The sequence below is a fragment of the Bubalus bubalis genome, chromosome 19, assembly GCF_019923935.1.
Source record: "Bubalus bubalis isolate 160015118507 breed Murrah chromosome 19, NDDB_SH_1, whole genome shotgun sequence".
Lineage (NCBI taxonomy): Eukaryota > Metazoa > Chordata > Mammalia > Artiodactyla > Bovidae > Bubalus > Bubalus bubalis.
Window position 1 is genome coordinate 14,499,880 of NC_059175.1, and position 17,196 is coordinate 14,517,075.

The following is a 17,196-nucleotide window of genomic DNA, read 5'->3' on the forward strand; positions in this document are numbered from 1 at the left end:
AAAATGACCTATCTTTGCAGTGGGATTTTTAAGGATAAAATATGATGCCATATGTGAAAATATTTTGTAAACTACAAAATGCCTTATTGGTAGTTGTCACACAGAAGCAAAATGCAGCTTATTTGAATATGGGTTTAAGCATGGAGTGAGACAGATACAAAAAGGTTAAACTTGTTTTTGGTCATAAGAGAACGATAAACACGTAAAATTTTTTAACCTTTCCATATAATGTCCAGTGAAGGTAAGTGGAAGAAGTCAAATGCCAGGGTACTGGGACAAGCCGAGAAGGCAGAAGAAGGGTGGCATCCCAAAGAAGGCAGGCGAGAGTGACAGGAAATGTGAGTCTGTATAACTGCAGTGATAGCTGCTTGAATATATATATATATTTTTTTTCTTTTGCTCCCTACTGAAACAACACTAATAATAGAAGAATTTTTTAAAGACCCAAATTCACAAGGACAAAGAAAACAAGAGTCAAAAAATTTGGGTTAGTGATAATGGACTCACACTTTAAGAGAGCTCAACCCTTTAACAGTGTGGAAAGCTGAGAAATAACCTGAGTATACACTCTAACTCAAGTATACAGTCTTGATAATGAGTATCTTTGGGTACCTCTGAAAGTGAGAATGTAAGGCTAAAAACAGGGATTGCTTAAAAGCTTGCAGTGGTTAATGCTCCGTTCACTTTCCCTACTCTGTGAAGCCCTGTCGTCTCAGTAGACTGCCACAGGTCTATTTTCTAGACAGGGTCAGATCAACAGTCTTTAAACTGGGACACACCAAACACAAATGAAGATATTTAAGTTAAAGGTTAGATACAGAATGGTGAGAGCCTTCTAACCATCTTCACCTATTGGTTCCCAGTCATATATCACTCAGGCAGAAGATCTGAAGATACATCCCTGGGAAATCTGACCACCCAAAGAAGAAAGAAATAAGGATATTGACATTAGAGATTCTTCAAAAACACGATCTCACCAGATGGCCAGTGAAGTCTGGTCTTCCAAGTTTCGCTTGCTAAAAGCTTCTGGTCAGCTTTTTAGACAGTGAAGAGTGCTAAATTTCTGCAGAAGGATTCTCACATGAAATATAGATTCCAAAACACAAACAAAAAATCAACTTGAGAAATACACAGTCTGTAGAGGGAGAAAACTTAGCAGAAATAATAAATATTTAGTTTCATAGAAAAGATATAGCACACATGAATATGAATAAAACCTACAAAGGGGCTTTTGAAAATTAAAAATTAAACAGATATGGAAAACTTGATAAAGTTGGAAGTAAAGTTGGAAAAAACAAAGAAGGCCAAAGTGAGAGAATGAAGATAGAACAATTGAAGGGTCATTCTTGAAAATACTTCATTCAAATGAATCCCAGAAAGAGAAGAAATAATTTCCAGATGAAAAGGTTTAACAAGTGCCAGGCACAATGTTTAAAATATCCCACACAAAGGTACACTATAATGAAACTTAATGTATGCTAGAAACCCAAAGATATAATCCAGACTTCCAGAGTTGAGAATAAGGCAGGTCATAGGTGAAGAATCAGGAGTTAGAATAGTTGTGTACATCTCTAACCAATATTGGAAGCTAGTAGAATGTGGATCATGCTTTTAATTGTTGAAGAAAAGTTATATCCAAGTTAGGATGATATACCCAACCATATTATTAATCAAATGTGGAAGTACAGTAAAGATATTGTCAGACATTCGAGTCTCAAAAAACAATTTACTTGTCACTTTTTCTCAGAAAACCTCTGGAATAAGTGTTCTACCAATGTAAGGGAATACACTGAATAAAGGAAGACAGGAATGTAGGGACTAGAAAAGATAAGAAGGGAAATTTGTAGCATGCTGGTAAGGAGATATTCCAGAAGGACGGCTGCACCAAAATGGAGAGTAGCCAAGCCCACATAGGAGCACAACAGAAGATTCTAGGAGAGAAAGCCTAAGATCATTAATCCCACAGGGATACTTTCTACCCCTTTCAGCTGTACTGCCCCATTTTAAGAAAGACAAATGCATAAGAGTTTAGAATTAGGAAGAATCTTTAGAACAAATAATTTAAAAACCTAGTTTTGTAGAACAGAAAATGAAAACAGGTGACTTTCCAAAGTCACTCACCGGTCACAGTAGAGCCAACATTTCTTGCCATGATCCAGGTTTCTTGCCTACTTGTCCTGTAGTATTTTCATTACAATGTGCTGCTCTCCTACCTTAGATGTCATCCAGTCTGTTTTTTCTTGACCTTTTTGTCCTTTATCACATCAATCTTGAAGGATAAACTACACTCCCATCATGAATAGTGGTTTGTTCTAGAGGTGATTTTTCAATCAGAAGACCAGGGACAGATCCACTCTGGGAGAAAGGGGAGGAAGTAGCATATAATAGCCTCCAGGACAGAGAGTAGTTGATGAAGCTTCATTATTAGCAAATCAGCTTTCTGGCTCAGATGGTAAAGAATCTGCCTGCAGTGCGGCAGGCCCAGGTTCGATCCCCAGGTCAAGAAGATCCCCTGGAGAAGGGAGTGGCTACCCACGCCTGTATCCTTTCCTGGAGAATGCCATGAACAGAAGAACTTGGTGCACTACAGTCCATGGGATCACAAAGAGCTAGTTGGTTACAACCAAGCGACTAACACACACACAAAGGGACCCATATTTATTTCATGATCACCAGATGGAGTCCCAGTGTTGTTCTTCAATCGTTAAGTCACATCTGACTCTTTGCTCTCCCATGGACTGCAGGACGCCAGGCTTCCCTGTCTTTCAGTACCTCCTAGAGTTTGCCCAAACTAATGTCCATTGAATCACTGATGTTATCTAACCATCTAATTCTCTGCCACTCCCGTCTCCTTTTGCCCTCCTCAATCTTTCCCAGCATCAGGGTCTTTTCCAATGAGTCAGCTCTTCTTATGATGGGGCCAAAGTATTGGAGCTTCAGCTTCAGCCCTTCCAATGAATATTCAAGGTTGATTTCCTTTAAGACTGACTGGTTTGATTTCCTGCTGTCCAGGGGACTCTCAAGAGTTTTCTCCAACACCACGTTTCGAAAGCATCAGTTCTTTGGTGCTCAACCTTCTTCATGGTCCAGGTCTCACATCCATACATGACTGCTGGAAAAACCATAATTTTGACTATATGGACCTTTGTCAGCAAAGTGATATCTCTGATTTTTAATATGGTGTCTAGGTTTGTCATGGCTTTTCTTCTGAGGAGCAAGCCTCTTTTAATTTCATGGCTGCAGTCACTATCTGCAGTGATTTTGGAGCCCAAGAAAACAAAATCCATTTTTTCCACCTTTTCCAATCTGTTTGCCATGAAGTCATGATCTTAGTTTTTTGAATGTTGAGTTTTCACTGTCTTCTTTCACTCTCATCAAGAGGCGCTCTAGTTCCTCTTTGCTTTCTGCCATTAGTGGTATCATCTGCATATCTGAGGTTTGATGTTTCTCCCAGCAATCTTGATTCCAACTTGTGAGTCATCCAGCCCTGCATTTCACATGATGTATTCTGCATGCAAGTTAAATAAGCAGAGTGACAATATACACCAAAAAAAAGATCTCCTTTTTAGCATAGTGGATTGGAATACAAAAGTAGGAAGTCGAGAGATATCTGGAGTAACAGGCAGATCTGGCCTTGGAGTACAAAATGGAACAGGGCAAAGACTAACAGAGTTTTGCCAAGAGAACATACTTGTCATAGCAGACACCCTCTTCCAACAACACAAGAGACAACTCTACACATGGACATCACCAGATGGTCATTACCAAAATCAGATCGATTATATTGATTATTTTCTTTGCAGCCTAAGGCAGAGAAGCTCTATACAGTCAGCAGAAATAAGACCTGGAGCTGACTATGGCTCAGATCACAAGCTCCTGATTAAAAAATTCAGACTTAAATTGAAGAAAGTAGGGGAACCCACTAGACCATTCAGATATGACAAACATCAAATCCCTTACAATTATACACTGGAGGTGACAAATAGATTGAAGGGATTAGGTCTGGTAGACGGAGTGCCTGAAGAAATATGGACAGAGGTTCATAAGGCTGTACGGGAGGTGGTGACCAAAACCATTCCCAAGAAAGAGAAATGCAAGAAGTCAAAGTGGTTGTCTGAGGAGGACTTACAAATAGCTGAGAAAAGAAGAGAAATGAAAGGCAAAGGTGAAAGGCAAAGATATACACAACTGAATGCAGAGTTCCAGAGAATAGCAAGGAGAGATAAGAAAGCCTTCTTAAGTGAACAGTGCAAAGGAATCCCAGTAACCCCTACCCAAATAAACCATAGATTGGGGTCTGAAGCACACAGAGGAAGGGAGTGTAGAGTCTGTGGTTGTTAGTTCCATTGATAATTTGATGATGATGTTCAAAATCTCTGAAAGGGTAAGTTCTCAGTGTGAGTGACTGACTGCATCCTTGACCTGCATCCTTTAAGTAATCCTAGGGGCTCCTTGAATTCTTCCTTAGTCCTTAGAGCTAGAGAAGATCTTATACTAACTCTCTTGAATATTTTAAGTTTTGGTTTTTTTTTAATGATATAATATAATTAAAATAGCCAGGAGAAAGCAAGTAGTTTTTAGTGTACTTATATCAGTCCTTTGTTAGATGCCTGGTTTACACATATTTTATCCCAATATGTAGCTTGTCTTTTCATCTTCTTAATAGGTGTTTCACTGAGCAATTGATTTTAATTTTTATAAAGTCCAATTTATTAATTTTTCCTCGTAGATTATGCTTTGCTTTCAAGTGTAACTTTTTACTTATCTCTTGTTCTCCTTTACTTTTTTCTAAAGTTTTTATAGTTTTATATTTTACATTAAGTCCTTCATCCATTTGAGTTGATTATTATATAAGATATGAAACTTAGAGCACTTAGTATTTTGTTTAATAATGAACAATTGTTCCAGCACTGTTCATTGAAAGGCTGCCTTTCCTTCATTGAATTGCTTTTGCCAAAAATAGTTGATGATATTTGTGTGGATTTGTTTCTGGATTGTCTGTAATGCTCCATTGATCTGTATGTCTATCCCTCCACCCATTCTTGATTAATGTAGCTAAAGATGGAGGGACTGAGTTTTTCTACTTTATTCTTCTTTTTCAAAATTATTTCAACTATTCTAGTTTCTTTTCCTTTCCATAAAAATTTTGGAATAATGTTTATATCTGCAAAGAATCTTGCTGGGATTTTGATACTCATTGCATTAAGCATGTTTATCAATTTGGGGAAAATTGACACCTTTACTATGTTGAGAATTCCAACCCACAAATATAATATGTCTCTATAATTATTTAGATCTTTGATTTCTTTTCTTATCACTGTTTAATTTTCAGCATATAAATCCTACATATTTTATTAGATTTATATCTATAAATATTTCTTTTTTGAAAAATTGTAAATGATGTTTTTTTCCATTGTCTGCATGTCCATTACAAGTATATAGAAATGCAGTTTATTTGTGTATGTTTATCTTTTATCCTTGTTGAACTCACTGATTATTTCTAGGAGTTTTTGGTAGATTCCTTGTAATTTTCTATGTAAACCATCATGTCATCTGCATATCAAAACAGTTTTACTTCTTCCATTTTGATTTGTAAGCCTTTTATTTCCCTTTCTTGACTTATTGTTGTGGCTAGAACTTAGAGTACTATATTGAGAAAGAGCAGTGAAGATGAATTATTAGCTGGATTCCAACCCTAGGGGACAGAAATATTCAGACCTTAGCAGTTAGCTGTCAGTTTTTTGTAGCCACTCTATATCAAGTTGAGGAAGTGTCCCTCCATTCCTACTTTGAAAGAATTTTTATCATGAATGGGTGTCAGATTTTGCCATATGCATTTTCTGTATCAGTTGATAGGATCCTACAGTTTTTCTTTAACCCGTTAATACAGTTCAGTTCAGTCGCTCAGCCATGTCTGACTCTTTGCGACCCCATGAATCACAGCATGCCAGGCCTCCCTATCCATCACCAGCTCCTGGAGTTCACCCAAACTCATGTGCATTGAGTTGGTGATGCCATCCAGCCATCTCATCCTCTGTCATCCCCTTCTCCTCCTGCCCCCAGTCCCTCTCAGCATCAGGGTCTTTTCCACTGAGTCAGCTCTTCACATGAGGGGGCCAAAGTATTGGAGTTTCAGCCTCACCATCAGTCCTTCCAATGAACACCCAGAACTGGTCTCCTTTAGGATGGACTGATTGGATCTCCTTGCAGTCCAAGGGACTTGTAAGATTCTTCTCCAACACCACAGTTCAAAAGCATCAATTCTTTGGCGCTCAGCTTTCTTCACAGCCCAGCTCTCAACATCCATACATGACCACTGGAAAAACCATAGCCTTGACTAGATGGACCTTTGTTGGCAAAATATTATCTCTGCTTTTTAATATGCTGTCTAGGTTGGTCATAACTTTCCTTCCAAGGAGTAAGCGTCTTTTAATTTCATGGCTGCAATCACCATCTGCAGTGATTTTGGAGCCCCCAAAAATAAAGTCTGACTCTGTTTCCACTGTTTCCCCATCTATTTCCCATGAAGTTATGGGACCAGATGCCATGATCTTAGTTTTCTGAATGTTGAGCTTTAAGCCAACTTTTTCACTCTCCACTTTCACTTTCATCAAGAGGCTTTTTAGTTCCTCTTCACTTTCTGCCATAAGGGTAGTGTCATCTGCATATCTGAAGTCATTGATATTTCTCCTGGCAATCTTGATTCCAGCTTGTGCTTCTTCCAGTCCAGCGTTTCTCATGATGTACTCTGCATAGAAGTTAAATAAGCAGGGTGACAATATACAGCCTTGAGGTACTCCTTTTCCTATTTGGAACCAGTTTGTTGTTTCATGTCCAGTTCTAACTGTTGCTTCCTGACCTATATACAGGTTTCTCAAGAGGCAGGTCGGATGGTCTGGTATTCCCATCTCTTTCAGAATTACTACAGTCGATTACATTAATTGATTTTTGAATATTTAGTCAGCCTAGCATACCTTGAATAAGTGACATTTTGTCATGGTGTATAATTTTTTAAAAATATTAAATACTGAAGTCTCTTTGCTAATGTTTTGTTAACAGTTATTTGCATCCATGTTCATGAGAGATGTTAGTCTTGTTTTCTAATTTTGTACTATTTTAATATGATTTTGGTATCAGAGTAACATTAGCTTTGTAGAATATTGAGAAGGGTTTCATTCTCTTCTGTTTGTTAGATAAGATTATATAAAATTTGTATTAACCCTTTAAATGTTTGGTACCACAGCCTCACAAGGGAGGAAGTCTGTGTTCTCCACTCAGTCTTTGATGATGTGGGTGGTGCAACATTTTTTTCTGTGGTGTTTGGCTGGAGAATGGCAATTATTATCTAAAAACTTCTTGTCACTATGCTGTCTCTTTTCTGGTCCTTCGACTAGAAAGAGCAGATTCTTGTTGGGGCATTTTTGTCTCCACCTGTTGACATTGCCAGGTTGCCAGATCTTAAGGCTGTACTGTATAAAGTAAAAAGATATTTCAGGGAACTCAGTACTGGGTCGTTTTCTAGATTATACGAGAACCCTAGCTAGTGTCTGCCTTTTCACCTTTCAGAGTCTTCTTATGCTTGTTTTTGTTATGTCTGGGATGTGTAGTTATACTTAATGAGAGGAATAGGAAAAATATGTCTACTTCATCTTCCTAGAAGCAATTCAACTGATTTTTTACAAAGGTGAAAAGGCAATTCTATGTAGAAAAAGTCTTTTCAGCAAATAGTGCTAGAATAAATGAATATTTTTAAAAGTGTTAAGTGAAATAAGTAAGTTGAAAAATATTGTATGTTACATTTTTCAGATGAGAAAAAACTTGAGACTTACACATAACTTTATTTTTATATGTGAATGTATGTTTATATTTAGTTATGTATAGAGAAAGGCTAGAAGAATACACACCAAATTGTGTATTTAAAAATCAAGCTAGAGAATAGTGTGTATTCTCTCCTTCCTAGATACTGACAACATAAATATTAATTGTTATTGTCCCATTACCCTAGGATTTCGTGATCCTAATTTTGCTTGAAAAGGAAAATTTTTTTAAGTTATACATGATTGTGTTGTTTCATTTCATAAGGCCTGAAATAGTACCCACCAAACTGTCAACCTAGATTAGGTATTAGAAATGAAATACTTGAAGTTTTTAGTAAATATACATAGTTGATTTGAAATTTATATTAAAGGTATAGTGTTTTTATTAGATTTTTAATGAGTAAAAATAATCAAGAAAGGGGACATTGTTACAAGAAAAGTGCAGATCCTGACCAGTGAAATTCACCAACCAACAACCAAATTTTTAAATGTATAAAATATTAATATCATATATTAATGGATATATATGGAATCTAGAAAAATGGTATGGATGAACCTATTTACAGGGCAACAGTAGACACAGATGTGGAGAACAGACATGGGCACACAGGGAAGAGGAGAGCATGGGGCAAATTGGAAGATTGAAATTGCCGAATGTGCACTGCCATGTGTAAAACAGATAGCTAATGGGAGCTGTGGCACGGTGCAGGGTGCTCAACCTCGGTGTTCTGTGGTGGCCTCAGTGGGTAGGGTGGGATGAGGGGTGGTGAGAGGAAGGCAAGGTATGTGTACATATAGCTAATTCACTTTGTTGTACCACACTGTAAAGCAGCTATACTCCAATTTTTTTAAAAAAATGCTTACATACCACAATAATATATGAACTGATGGTGACCTGATTCTTTTCCCTCAACACACAGGAATTAATGAAGAAGAGGAAAAGAAAAAAGCAAAAAGCAGAGAGAAAATCAAGTTGAAAAAAAAAAGGAAGAGGTATTTTTTAAACATTTTTTTTTTTAAATAGGACTGAATATAGGATGGATTAAAAAATTTTATTTTTCACATCACAGTCTTGTTAATTTAATATTAAAGAGAATTCGGTTGTTTCAGTAAAATAACAAAATCCTTCATGTCAGGATTCAAAAATAGAGTCAGCACTCAAATACCTTAAATTTTCTTTTTTGGAACAAATTAAGATATAAATAAATAACAGCCCCACTGCTTCTTTTATGTATTCTATTTGTGTTCTAGAATTTTTAAATTATGGAACATTAGTCAAGTTTTAATTTGGACATATGTTGAAATTCTTCACATACACATTTTGTCCTCATATATATGAAGTTGGGGCTTAAATATCAGTATTCTCAGAATATCATTAATTAATGAAACTAATTAATTGATTAATTGGATTTGTGTACCTATTTGTCATGCAAAAAATTCCTTCAGGTCTTTCAGAATTCTCAACTACCTATGATTTTTTTTTTTACTGTCAACTCTTTTGACAGCAACTGGTTACAGAAATTGATCCAAAGACTTAAGAGGCAACTTCTTCCTTGGTTCATGAGTGCACTTTCATTTATACCAGAATAAGCATGTACATAGGCACTATTTAAGGTATTTAGCAGGTAGTAATATCTAGCTTGGACCTTAGTTGTCTGACAGAGTAGGTTCTGCATGTCAGGTATTGTCTCTGTAGTTTTTGTGAAGTATGAACTATATAAACTCTAACACCTCGGCTAGTATACATATTGGAAGTTAACTCACTTTCAGGTGTTGAGAGTTAAATAACAATGTTTGTAAGAACTAATAAAGGAAGGTAGAGCTCAGTGTATCACGTAGTCTGATTAGTGTATTGTTTTGTTATTTGCGCTACTACAACATAATGGATTCCTTGTAGCAAAAGTGAGATTTTCTATTTTCTTCCAAATTTTCATATACTGAGTTTAGAGTAACATATTATTTACCTTGGGCTTCACAGTCCTCATTCAGACAAAGCCCAGAATTAAAAGAACTTTTCTAAGTACAGTTTTAGCAAAGATAATGCCACTTAATGTAGTTGCTATGCTAAAGTTTAACCTTCTGCCTTAAAAAAGAGAATCCAAGTCCAAAAAGGCAAAGAAAAAAGTATAGGCAGAGAAGCAGCTCTGGTCAGAACATAGAGGTCAAGAAGTTCTTGAAAACAGGAAAGCAGACAAGAGTTGAGAAAAACAGAACTGAAGAGAGTGCAAGAGAATACATGAGAAACTAGGCTCAGGAGAGAGCCAGAGTCTGAGAGGGTAAACAAGGAAAAGGAAGGAACACACTGTTACAGAAACCCAGGAGACTCAGGGCCCCTAATCAAGGGAGGCAGTCAAGGAATTCGCACAGCGAGACTCTGTACAGACGCAACCTTGTGGTCTCCTGGCTTTACTTTTCCTTCTCCTGTGTGTCTGTCAGATTTTCTTAGTTTGAGTTTTAACTTCCCATGTTTAGATCACTCATCTAACTCTGGGATACCTTTTTTATTATAAATTAACTCAGTTTCTGTTTTGTTCTACTTATTTGAGGTTTGGGTAACTCATTCTCATTTATTTAGATTATACATTTAAAATTATCCTTTTGTAGCTACTGAAAATTATTATGAAATGCAACTGTTCATCTGTATCACTCTGTATATAAAAGAATCAAGTACTTTAACTTGAAAAATAAAAAAGAAATAACAGAAGTGCTTTTATTTTGCCGATTTTCAGCTTTCATATATTTATATGGAGGTACAATTATAGCTCTTTTTATATTTTTGCATTCTTTGTGGCTCTTTTAAGAGAATAAACGAACAAGTTATTGTATATACAGTGAATTGTGTATATAATGAGAGTGTATAAAATGCCACTTTCTTTGCCTTATAAGAAAGACTTTGAAGGGTACACTGAAGGTACACAGGATGAGAAACTGAAAATCACAGAAAAATTATTTCATCCTTGCTGAATTTAAAACTCATAACTGGAATTGAGCAGAATAGAGATATTTATTTTGTTAGTTTCTCTGGCTAAGTGGCAAAAATTCTGATTACAGTATTTTAAGAGCATACAGATATAAAAGGCACATTTCATTTGAGTTTCTTTATACTCTCACCTTGTTCCAAGAAGGATTCAAAGCAGTCTGGATTCCATTTAAATGCACCCATCAGCCATAAATACAGTTATCAGTCAGTATGTATTATTACCCGTAGGTCTTATTCATCTAGTTCCACTGAAGAGGACACTTCAAAACAAAAGAAGCAAAAATACCAGAAGAAAGAAAAGAAAAAGGAGAAAAAGAGTAAGTCAAAAAAGGGGAAGCATCACAAAAAGGACAAAAAGAAGAGAAAAAAGGAAAAGCATTCCTCTGCCACTAACAGTTCTGAAATATCCAAAAAGTAACTGAGACTGGCCTGAGCTATTAAATTTAAAAATTTACTTTTGAAAATTATTTGACATTCTTTGAAATTTTCCATATAATTATGCTTTGCAATAAATCACAGCCATTTCCATATAGACATTTTTTCATATATAGGACCATTATTGTCTGACAATATTTTAATGTGCTATGATTATAGAGTATTGAATCAGTCTTATTACTTGATAGCCATGCCCCAAGTATGGATATCTGTGCAACAAAACTCATCATTTTTGGTATTCCTTTCTTTGTTAATGTTATTACTTCATAAGCTGATTGTAAATTGCTTTACTACAGTCAACACAGGCAATCTACCTAGCAGTAAATGAATATTGCTGGATTAAGTGTCCATCTTCCAGTGATAAAGTGAGGTAGGCTTGACGCTGAAAATTTTAAAAGCTTTATATCCTGTGATAATATATTACTATTAAGATAATGAAATTCTTCACTTAGATTTTTTTTTTTTTTTGGATGTCATAGGAGATGAAGCTGCTCTATTGGTCTTGACTAGAACTTTTTAAATGAATGGTGTCAGCAGGAATATGATAATGAAAATATTTATAACAAAATTTCACTGTTTTCTGAGATGCAAAGTTTCTAGTACCTGCCTCCTTCATTTTTGTAACAAAATATTTCTTCCTTGTTTAAAAAGACAAGTCTAGTTCAACCTATTTGTAAGTCTGGTAGAGATGATGCTGTGTTGGGCAGGATTTTTAGGACAGACTCCTGGGTTGTTTTACAAATGTGCCATATTGGCATGTCTTAAAGAGATACCTCAAACACAGAGTTTTTTATTTAGAAGGACAACAGCTAAATCTTCATTAGAACTGATTTTTATTGTATTCAGTATATAAATTTTATGAAGCTTGTTTCTATGAGTAATGTGGAAATTTTTTATAAATGTGAACATATATATTTATTTGTCTGAAATAATTTGTAGTTTTGAAGCAGGTTTCCATTGAATTTATGATTTCATAATATGACCAGTTTGGGGTGTTTCTCTTACTTCAGTCATAAATCTCAGGAGCAGTGACAAAAATTTAGGATTAAGAATTTTATTCTGTACTTTTTAAAATTTAAGAGCCAGGGAGTTACATCATGAAAGCCTTTATATAATAATGAAAATTTTGTATGAGTCAGCATTGTCAGACACATAGTAGTAGGTATAAATGTTTCTATATTTTTTTTTTAATTTCACAATGATCAGTGTTACTTACTTTGCTAAATACTCCAATATCCCTTACGTCCTATAAGTTAAATACTTTTCATTGTAGCAGCATCGAACGTCAGCTAGTTATCATGGCATAGCACCAAAGATTGCCGGGTACCTCACTGTGGGTGCAGTTACAAATTCTTAGCCTACATACGTAGCTGTAGCTGTATTCATAATGATGAAATCAGGTAACCTCCCAGCCTGGAAAGGTGTGCCGATTCTCCCTTCACCCAGCAGCCCTAGCCTGCATGAGCTCAGTAAGACTGGGAGAGCCTCATAGCTCCTCTGAGCAGTGCTTACCAGGCGCAGACTCTAGGGAAGCTACGTCCACATCCCTGCTCTAGCATTGCAGCCATGGATGCTGTCATACTTGTAGCTTTTCTATAACCCAGCTTAGCCCGGTGGCCTCCTTTAAAAGACCTCCACTTGTTTAAATGTGTTAGTCAGTTATTTGGAGAGAAACACAGAGCTGTTAGGTTTTCAAGGGTTTGTTTTGCCTTTGCTGTAGTTTATTTTTAAAAACAGTACTTTATGAAAATACAGTCCTTTGGTTATCAGGATAAAAAAAGTAAAAAAAAAAAAAAATTCCAACTTTAAAAAGATGATTAGAAAGTGCTACATGCAAATAGATGGTCTCATTGTACTGAGTATGTAACGTGGTTAAAAGTGATTATTGTAGTGACACAGAGTTAGTCCAGTTATTTGTAAGTTTTATTTTTGTTAATTGTAGAGACAATAAATTGGCTTGTCAGGTTTGTTTTTTGAATGGCGGTATACTCAGTGGCTCAGGAGAGTTGTATAAAATTCAGCCTTCATGAACTACTAGAGTTTGCAAATTAAAAGATTTTAATGTTGTGTAATTTTTTTACTCCCAGAAAAAAATCTTGGAATAGTTCTTGATTAAATTTCCCATAGTATGAGAATAGTTTATGAAAGATCTCACCTGAATAAAATACATTTGTTTTTACTAAAATAATTTCTACTAAAGTGATCTTGTTATTGTTATTAAGATTGGATGAAAATCTCACTAATATATTGTAGGAGTAAATTGGTGACATTTCCTCTCAGGCAATATGTAGCATAAGGAAAACTGAACTTGGTAGTAAAAAATCCAAAAATCCTAGTTATTCTGACTACTTATGTGACCTTCAACAAAGTCATTTACCTTCCCTGGGCTTTATGTCTTTCATCTATAAAATACTGTACCAAATTATCTCTGAGATCCCTTGTAATCCTTAATATATATGATTATCAATGTTTTAGTAAAATTTAAATGATATTATTTTAGAAATTATATTCATTTAGGAATATAAGTTATTATATTTAGGAATATGTTATTCATTTAGAAATGGCTGCAGATAAGCAGGTAGCATTCTGTAATGGTAAAGGTTGAATTTATCAATATAACTGTTAAACACATGTCACTTCAAAGCAGATAATTGACATTTGGTTCACATCCTTACCACTCAGTGTATGTCATTTTCACTAGATGCAGACAGAATTTAGTTTTAGATTTGTATCTGTAACCCAATTATCTGAACACTTTGAGACTATTGCTTTTGAGCTGATGGACCTACACCCTACCCAGTTCCCTGTTTCTTTTCTCCATATCATCTGTTGGCTAAAACCTCTCAGAGAGATCCCCAGTTTGTCACAGAATACGTATCTGTTTACATCTTTGGTTCTTTGAGGCTAAAACATCAGTAAGTAAAACAACTGTGTATCTGTATTTATGAGCCTCTCAAATTACATGCCTTAGGTTACCTTCAACTAGATTGATGAGTTATCATTAATAGTCTAGATAAATGCCATTGAGTCCTTTCTTCAGTAAACATTTATTGAGAACTTAGCATGGCAAACACTATGTTAAATAACCAGGGATACAGAGATTAATAAGACACGTTTGCTTCCCTGAAAGGAATTCAGAGTTTAGTTGGTAGGGGAATCAGCAAACTCATCATTAGGTATTAACTGCAGTAATTGGAAGACTTCAAGGAGTACCTAAGAGTCTGGAGAAGCCTAGAAAAAGTAATGCCTGAAGTACATTTTGATTGAGGATGAGGGTGGGAGTTAGAGCAATTCCTGACAGAATGAGTACTGTGAACAAAGCCCACAATGGACAAGGCTGGGGTGTGTATGTCAAGAATTACAAGCCTTTTGTAGGATAGGGGTGGTAAGAATCAAGACCACCATTCTAGGTTCTTGGGTACAAGAGAAAGAGGTTTTATGCTCCATGTTTGGGAGCTTGGACTTTATCTGTAAGCAAGAGACCCCACCAGAGAATTTTAAGAAAAGAAATCCTACAGTCCCTAGGGTGCAAAGAGTCAGACACAACTTAGTGACTGAACAGCGAACAAGAAAAGAAGTGACTTTTATTGGGGTTTGGTTCCATCCATTTCATAATCCAATTCACGGGTTTTAAAGGATGAACTTGCTTTCATCAGAAGCCCACATAAAGAATAATTTGAAATTTTGATTTTCTGTTATTTGGTGTCTTAGTCTAGGCCCACTTTCGTTTCTAAGTTCTGATTATTTCTAAAAGCTACAGTAACTTAAGTTTTCTGAAAAGCTACTGTCTTCTTTATCAGACCCATCCCCAGAATTACATGCATATGTACATAATTTGGAATGCTTTGCTTTTAGTTTTATTTTAGGTTATTTTTGACTGACAGAATATATTCGGTCATAATGTTAGTATTTTTGGTCAAAATAAATCATTTAAAATATATTTTTCAATGTACAGACTATCATAATTCAGTAAGCCTTCTTTTAATATTTTGTCTCAATATTGTGAGTATTATGAAGCACAGCTGCTTCAGAGTCACAGTGTCACGCATAGTTGGTCCACTCGGTGAGCCGTGTTGCTCTGTCTCAGGGTCCCTGGCTCAGCAGGGAGTGCTCCACAGACTCCAGCTGATACGAGTGCTGAGACTTGATTTTTCCTAGGCAGTTGGCATCCAAGAATAGTAGGGATTTTTTATGCCCCCTAAATGATACTTTCACTTGCAAAGCCCAGGGTCTTCAGACCTCATTTGTCTCCTCCTAATTCCTCCAAAATTTTGCAGAGTGCCAGAGAATTGGGTTGCCTCCCTGAGAGCACCACCCATGATGCATGCCCAACCCCAGCGTGCCTTTCCGAAAGGTTGGGAAGAGTCTGGGGAATCAGGAGAATTTTGATGGCCCTGCCCGTCTCTTTAAGTTTCCTGCTTATTCTTTATGGCCTCTGCTCTTGGCCTTAAGCAACAAAAGTAGACTAACCAGTGCCTTAACTAACTTTCTCTACTGAGATTTTCACCTGAGGCAACATCTAATTAGTAATATAACTATTATTAACTGTGTATCAAGATAGCCAATTGTCTGGGATTTTTTTTTTTTTTTCCATCAAAGCTGGATCTGAGATCAAGAACTACCCACAAACGCTTTATGTGCTTTCTCAAAAAATAAATGAAAATTCTTTGCTTTTATAACCACATAAAATGTCATTTTGTAGTGGAAATGTTTCAACTTTCAGACTTCACAAACACTCTAAGCAATTTTAATATTTAAACATTGGCAAAACTGTTCCTTTTGAGTTGGAAATGCAACACAGGCAGTAGGATGTTGCAATAATGACCTGGAATTACGCTGTCAACTTAGCCACATGTGGCTGCTGAAATGTAGATAAATTAAATGAAAAAGTATTTCTTCAGTTGCACTAACCACATTTCAAGTGCCCGGTGGCCACATATGGCTGGTGGCTACCTTGCCAGACAAGACAGATACAGAAGGAACATTTCCATCATCACATAAAAACCTCTAGTGGACAGTGCTAGAATTCCCAACTCTTGGTAGAAATTTTGACAGGCTGATGATCAAAAGTTTGTAACCCTGAGCTTTGCATGCCAGAGAGGAATAAAGCATTCCTTACCCGCCCCCTACCCTAACAGATGAGAGTGTATTTGGCACATCTTGAAAGGCTAGTCTTCCAACTACAGAAACTTTGTACACCACAGTGGATATGTTTAGCAGGGCCAGCTTAAAATTAATTCTTTTTTTTCCTATTGAATTCCATTATAGGACCAGGTCTCCATTCTTATAATAGAAATCATATTTATGAATAAAAATCTTTTAAAGCAGGTTTAATTTGCAGAAACTGTAGTTTTATTTCTAGATGTCTAAATGGTATTACTGCAGTAGACTTAGGCGGGACCAGAGAAGTAACTTGTTTGCTTTATAACTTTCATTCTAGAAATTCCTTAGGAACTTTATCAGTGAAGGATTTTTGTTATGATTATCCCTTGGTATACAGAAAATATTTATCATGCAGATTATACATGATATATTTTGTTATCGAATGTTAGTTTTTATAAAGGCAATAATACATTGTGTGGTCAGCAAATCCTCTAAAAAAGGCATGGGTTGATTTCTAAGAGACTTAAGAACATGCCACTTCTCGTTCATAAGGCCACCTCTCTGAGATTCAGCTTATCCAGTACCATCTCTTATAAAAATAACTGCTTCCAAGAATGAGAAACTTGTGAAATGCTGGTAATGTGACATAAACTTCTCATTGTTCCTCACTGACATAGGTGTGCTAATCTGTGTTACTGATAAATTCTATAATTTCTCCTGAAATGTTAGCATAATTTCATGTAATGTAGAAACACATTAATTAGCAAATAAAAGTAAACTTACTCACATGGAAATCTATTGGAAACCTGGTGGATATTTAATAAATTAACTGAATGATCAAAACTGCAACTGTGTCTGGCT

At 35.9% G+C, this 17,196-nt stretch overlaps 1 protein-coding gene across 1 annotated transcript in view; it reads left to right on the top strand.

The window, feature by feature from the left end:
* Positions 1-17,184, top strand: part of SREK1IP1 (SREK1 interacting protein 1) — a 41,437-nt gene extending 24,253 nt beyond the window's left edge. The window contains exons 4-5 of the mRNA XM_006074133.4: positions 8,738-8,810; positions 11,026-17,184. Coding sequence (XP_006074195.3) covers positions 8,738-8,810; positions 11,026-11,215 — 263 coding nt within the window. The 3' untranslated portion in view covers positions 11,216-17,184. The remainder of the gene's footprint in view (positions 1-8,737; positions 8,811-11,025) is intronic.
* Positions 17,185-17,196: the final 12 nt, after the last annotated feature.